The following is a 6,253-nucleotide window of genomic DNA, read 5'->3' as shown; positions in this document are numbered from 1 at the left end:
CTTGATGTGTAATACACATTTTTTACGAGTATTACAAAAAATAAGCCTTATATGGCCTTTGGTGAGTCAAAGTATAAACACTAAAATTTACCAATCATATCACACTGTTCTTAAGGCATAAAAAATTTCTGACTACCGACTATGAAAATTGACTTGGCCTTTTCTGCCTTGTGAAATGCCAACCAGAAAACCATCAACAAGACCACAACTCCACAAGAACCTTAGACTTGCACAAATGATTAGTCAGAGTCAATAGCATCAAATTAACAACCGTAACTTGATGTGTAATACACATTTTTTACGAGTATTACAAAAAATAAGCCTTATATGGCCTTTGGTGAGTCAAAGTATAAACACTAAAATTTACCAATCATATCACACTGTTCTTAAGGCATAAAAAATTTCTGACTACCGACTATGAAAATTGACTTGGCCTTTTCTGCCTTGTGAAATGCCAACCAGAAAACCATCAACAAGACCACAACTCCACAAGAACCTTAGACTTGCACAAATGATTAGTCAGAGTCAATAGCATCAAATTAACAACCGTGCCACCACCAATGTACTACTATTCTATACTCTTCTTCGAGGGGGACACTTTTCTTTTCTTTTCTTTTGTTCAACATTCACAATTTCACACTACTTTATCATTATCTACCATGCACTATTACTAGTAATAAGCTTCTAACTTCTTTACCAAGAAACCAATTTTTGGACTTTGGACTTTTTATGTAATACTTATTAGTCCAAATAAAGGGTGTTGAATACATGCGTCATAAGCATTTCTTTTTTTTTTAATGTTATATTTACAAAATTAAAGGAAAATTACACGTGTAGAAGTACTTGGAAGTTTCAGAGAAAGAGACAAATTCTCAAACATAAGAACAGGAACATAAATATATGATTTTGAATCTCCGTCTCTCTACTTGCATCACCAGCCACTTTCTCTTTCTCTCTCTATGGCCGGGTATGTACTTTTCTTTTCCTTTCCCTGCTTCAACTCCAAACTAGTTCATTTTCCCAGTAGAAGCTGAACTTGGGCATCTACTTTTCTTTCTATGTTTAGAATGCTAAATAGGGTTAACTTTTACATCTGAAAAATCATAGCTTTTTCTGTTTTTGGGTTTAATTTTTGTGGTGGGGTTCGCCTCTTCCTTGTTGAATGTTCTATGGTTGAGAACTAAGTTGGATGTCAGCATAAGCAGATGAAAGTTGAGATTTTTAGTTTCTATGTACCTTCCCCCTTTTTATCATGCAGTTGCTGGATGCACCATTGAAATGAATGTTGTGCTTATTTAGCTTAATGTTTATGTATTGTTCTCTAAATATAATGGAAATGTCTACTAGGTTCCGATTTTTATTACATTCTCCAAAATAATAATAATAAATAAATAAATAAATATAAATTATTACTCAGTGGACTTATGCAGTTCCAAACAACTTAAACTTGTGATAAGTTTTTTGTTCTTTTGTGCAACCATTGTGTCTTACGAATTTCTAACTTCTAGGACATCTTCGTACTGATATCAGAGAAGTAGGAATTTTCCTCCCTTTTTTGAATTAGTCTTTGTAAATTTTACAATAGTAACTTCCTTTGAGGTTCTTTATATGTTCTTGTTTATGCAGATCATCCTGGTTGGTAGACAAAAGTAGAATTGCAACCAAAATAAAGAGTGCATCTGGAGCAAGTGGGAAAGTTTTATGGAAAAGCAATCCTACCAGAACTTGTCCGAATTGTCAACATGTTATTGATAACAGTGATGTATGTATATCTTTACAATGTACCGTTTCATTTGAGGTTCTATATATTGACACATATGTTCTGTACTTCTGTGTGGATATTGCACATGTGTGTGTGTAAGGTTGCGTTCACGATCACTTGTTCGCCATCACCCTCGTCACATTTGTGTTTTCATTGTTGTGCTTGTGTTCCATTCATTTACTCTAGTTTTCATGATTTCTTTGATCATGATTCTGTTACTCTTGCTGGTATCATATGGTTCTGAGTTACACTTTGTCAGTGATATCGCATGCATGTGATTATATATAGAAAGAAAGAAATCAGTTGTACCGTAGTTGAACTACCATAAACAGAAAGCAAAATTCATAGAAGTGTTTTATCCTAATTGAACTAAATGTAAAATAGTCATAGAAGAAAGCAATACATTACTATTTAAACTGTACTGTATCTAAGGACTGCCACTTTTCTTGACAGTTGTTTCTATGAGATAGAATGAGCATTGAGATATGGTCATATGGAATACAAAATAAATAATAGCCCCCTTTTGGTATCCCCATCTTCCTTTATGCATATAAATATTTAGTTGTTGAAGCTGTTTCTATCATAAAGTTTTTCCTAATTGATGTACTATACTTGGAAATCATCAACCGAATAATCAAAATACCTTTTGTGTGTGTGTATGTGATTTTAAAGCGTTCTAGTTTTCATTGCATCATTAGATTTCATGCATTAATTAGAGCACACTTGTTATAACTTTCCGTTAACAATAATGTTTCTGTGGCTGTGGGAGGAGCAACCAATTTCATAGGAAGTGTTGTATTGTGGATTCTAATATTTCTCTACGAAGCTAGAGACATGAAAATCTTTGAAAGGGCTACAGTGACTGTTCAAATATTTTTTCGTTACATCACACATTCTGAACAATGCGTATTGATGGTTTCAAATGCTTGTCACTTTGGTATTTTCTTTACTTGTTTTCAGTTTGTTTGTTGCCTTATATACAGTATCATAGAAATGTATCCTATAAATTTAATTTGCATTATCAAGTTGAAAGTTTAAACACATACATAAATGTGAAATTTCTTCTTATCTCAGTCTCAATGTATTGCTCTTATGAATGTTCTAACATAGTAACACTTGACAATTTTCTATTGTCAGGTGGCACAAGAGTGGCCTGGATTACCAAAAGGTGTGAAATTTGATCCATCTGATCAAGAAATAATATCGCACTTGCTTGCAAAAGTTGGTGCAGCAGGTTCAGAGCCTCACCCTTTCATTGATGAATTTATTGCTACTCTTGAAGTGGATGATGGAATTTGTTATACACATCCTAAACATTTACCAGGTGGATATCATGACTTTCATTCAAATACGATGATTATTTTTGTAAACATAATAACATGTGATTTTTTTTCCCTTAAAAAGGTGTCAAGCAAGATGGTAGTGCTACACACTTTTTCCACAGATCAATCAAGGCTTATAATACCGGCAATCGAAAGCGTCGGAAAATAAATGACCAGGACTCTGGCGATGTCCGTTGGCACAAGACTGGAAAAACTAAACCTGTCGTCTCGGACGGGGTTCAGAGAGGCTGTAAAAAGATTATGGTTCTATATATGACTTCAGTTAGAGGAGTAAAAGCTGAGAAAACTAACTGGGTTATGCATCAATATCACCTCGGGACAGACGAAGATGAAAAGGAAGGAGAGTATGTTATCTCTAAAGTGTTTTACCAGCAACAAGTTAAGTTTGGTGAAAAAGATGATCATGATGTTCCTGGAACCAATGAAGCAACTGTTGTGAAAGATGATCCAGTCACTTCCAAATCTCTGACTTCGGAACCTCCTCATAGTGAAAAGCAATGTTCAGATCTCGACATAGGAGAAAAAACACATCAGATTCTTCAGGTAATACCTCCAACCATGTTTTTTAAAAAGCATATAGCTTAATCTAAGTGCCATTCTTTCACGAAAATATTGTCTTAATTGTGTGGATAGACATTAATTGATTTGCTTTTTCTTGCAACCAATGCATACTTGGCCGGAGTCGATGCTCTTAAATAATTCGTGGCCCTTCTAATCATTCTTTTTTATTAGTAGTACTGCGGAATGCCACTTAACCACTTAGCTAACATTCTAATTTTTAATGTCTTACATTTTAAGGCAATTTGAGGTTGACAATGATTCAGTAGTCTTATGATATTAGTGATGGTTATTAATGCTGTTCTCCTATTTTGTTTTCTGCAATATATTTTACCAAGGGTCCTCAGACAGATTGTGTAGAAGACATTCAAGTCGAGTGTGAAGAGATTGTAAAAACTGATGTATCCATGGCAGATGCTCAAAATAATGAAGGAATGGATAATGTAGAAAATAATGCTGACGGAGAACAAAAATGGTGGGACAGTGAGTCACAGAATTTGTTAGATTCACAACAACTTGTTGAAGCATTGGCCTTGTGTGATGATCTCCTCCATAGCCAGTGTTCCAATAAGGATGATGAAAATGAAGAACACAAGGAGCACTTGAGTCTTTCCATCTATGCTCATCTAGGACCAGAGCATCTGAAGAAAGATCTTGAAGAGTGCCAAAACCTTACTCTTGATCCTGCAAACGTAGAGCTCGAGACACCACCTTCAGAGTTTCGACTAAGTCAGCTGGTATTCCCATGTTCTCAATCATTCTTCTGTTTTGTCACGAATGCCGAATGTCATTGACTGATAACCTGTTTCGCATTTGCTATAGGAATTCGGTTCACAGGATAGCTTTGTTTCCTTTAGCGGCGGCAAGGCAGTCGATTAATCCGGCCCTTCTTCGGCTAATATGGGAAACAAACACATTTCTAACTACTTTTGTTGTAACATTTGATCAACAGTGGTGTAATTAATACTGTCTTTTGGTGTGGTGAAAGCCGTGGTATGTTCCTTACAAGTTCTCTAGAAAGTTGCATGTGGACCTGACTTGTCCAAAAATCACTACATGTTTTTATTTCACTCTGAAAGTAACATATGAAGATGAACATGTACATTTATAATTTTACATCCCTATCTTGAAATGTGTTGTCTTGTCTCCCATAAAAATCTATTGTATGTATATTTGGTGGCGACAGATTCATGAATGCTGAGTGTGTTACATCCTAAACAGATCATGAAACATGATGAGATAGAACCTGATTGGATCCCATGAACTTAACATTTTCCAGGTTGGCATCACACTATCACTCCCTATAGGGCTAGGAAGGTGCATCCCTCAAGAACATAAGCCAAACCGTTTCGAATTTTCCTGTTTTTTTGGAAGTAAACTATCAATTCAGTACCTGAAAGATTGAAATATTGACAATTTGACCTCAAAATTGATCGCTTATCTAAAAAATTGAACAGGACTTGTGTTGAATTGACCAAGTGTCTTGGCCACATTAAATGCATGTTGAGAGAAAGAACAAGAGCAAAGGCAAATGTTTATATTGGATGCCTTCACATCAATTTGCAGAAAATGTATCATAATTCTAAATGAAGAGAGGCATCATAATGGATCCATGTAGGAAAAGTGGGTCATCTACAATGACACAATCCAGGTAAGTCAAATTGTATTATTACAAACACATACACACTCTCTCTCATATAGTCCAATCCATCACAAGGCAAAGGGGGGCCTTACAGAAATAAAGCCTGCAACTTTCAACTTGTTTTGGTTCTGACATGTGTTTCAATTTGGCTTGGTTCATTTCTGGAAAACAAGTCCAGGTAATCATGCTAGACATTAGAACTATTTGCTATGATCTTATCATCAATAATTGAATCATTGATCTAATGCTACTTATCAACTAAAGTTAGATGGTTTTATGCTATTAATTCTATATAATTGTAAGAAAAATATCTGTAGCAATATTTTAACAAAGAGAATATAATTATTCTGATTGCATTGTTTTAATTAATCAGTACTAATCATGTTCATCATTATTCATCTGTATTATTATAATTATTGTTATTATATGTGTGAGACAAATTGTTGCAGGGAATGTTATCCTGTTAGGTATCTGAACCATCAACAATGCGAAATTATAGGCGTCATGTTTAACAATTATATCACCCATCTAATTGAATTTATTTTTATATATGTTATTGTTAACAGTTAACGCATACACCAATGAACACAGAAATAATGTTCCAAAACCTGCTACAACACTGAAACATTGTTGTGTGGATCGAATTTTGTTCTATTTCCTGATTCATTCTTTAATTTTCCCACTTTTACCAAAAAAAATATATCTGGTGTCCAATTAAATGAGACTATGGCAAAACAAAGAAAGCACGTGATTGTGCTCATATTATTGATTCAAAGTTCCAGGAAAGTGTTTAATAATGATTAATTAGTTGGTGAAACTCAAAGCATACACGAATATGAATATAATGATATGTCTGTAAGACACTAAATAGTAAATTGTGTGAAATCCTCACTAAATCTCCAAATAATAATAAATTTTATAATGACATGTACTATGTAGGAAAAGGAT

At 34.3% G+C, this 6,253-nt stretch overlaps 1 protein-coding gene across 2 annotated transcripts; it reads left to right on the top strand.

The window, feature by feature from the left end:
* On the top strand, positions 840–4,795 carry LOC107619137 (SUPPRESSOR OF GAMMA RESPONSE 1). 2 transcript variants are annotated; one of them, XM_016321361.2, is made up of 6 exons: positions 840–967; positions 1,627–1,762; positions 2,900–3,086; positions 3,167–3,648; positions 4,002–4,400; positions 4,486–4,795. In XM_016321361.2, exons 1-6 carry the CDS (start codon positions 960–962, stop codon positions 4,540–4,542), a joined length of 1,269 nt encoding a protein of 422 aa, XP_016176847.1. In that variant the 5' UTR covers positions 840–959; the 3' UTR covers positions 4,543–4,795. The 2 variants fall into 2 exon arrangements, with proteins under 2 accessions (XP_016176847.1, XP_016176848.1); XM_016321362.2 differs by lacking the exon at positions 840–967 and adding an exon at positions 2,532–2,699 and having other exon boundaries at positions 1,650–1,762.

The sequence above is a fragment of the Arachis ipaensis genome, chromosome B09 (assembly GCF_000816755.2).
Source record: "Arachis ipaensis cultivar K30076 chromosome B09, Araip1.1, whole genome shotgun sequence".
Taxonomy (NCBI): domain Eukaryota; kingdom Viridiplantae; phylum Streptophyta; class Magnoliopsida; order Fabales; family Fabaceae; genus Arachis; species Arachis ipaensis.
The sequence above is the reverse complement of the archived record's forward strand: the minus strand, read 5'-3'. Positions and strand labels throughout refer to the sequence as shown.

Bases quoted from the DNA above. Each gene is read 5' to 3' on its own strand.
- LOC107619137 (XM_016321361.2), top strand. The intron at 3,087-3,166 runs GTGGATATCATG...TCCCTTAAAAAG, and splicing joins ACATCCTAAACATTTACCAG to GTGTCAAGCAAGATGGTAGT. The intron at 4,401-4,485 runs GTATTCCCATGT...CATTTGCTATAG, and splicing joins AGTTTCGACTAAGTCAGCTG to GAATTCGGTTCACAGGATAG.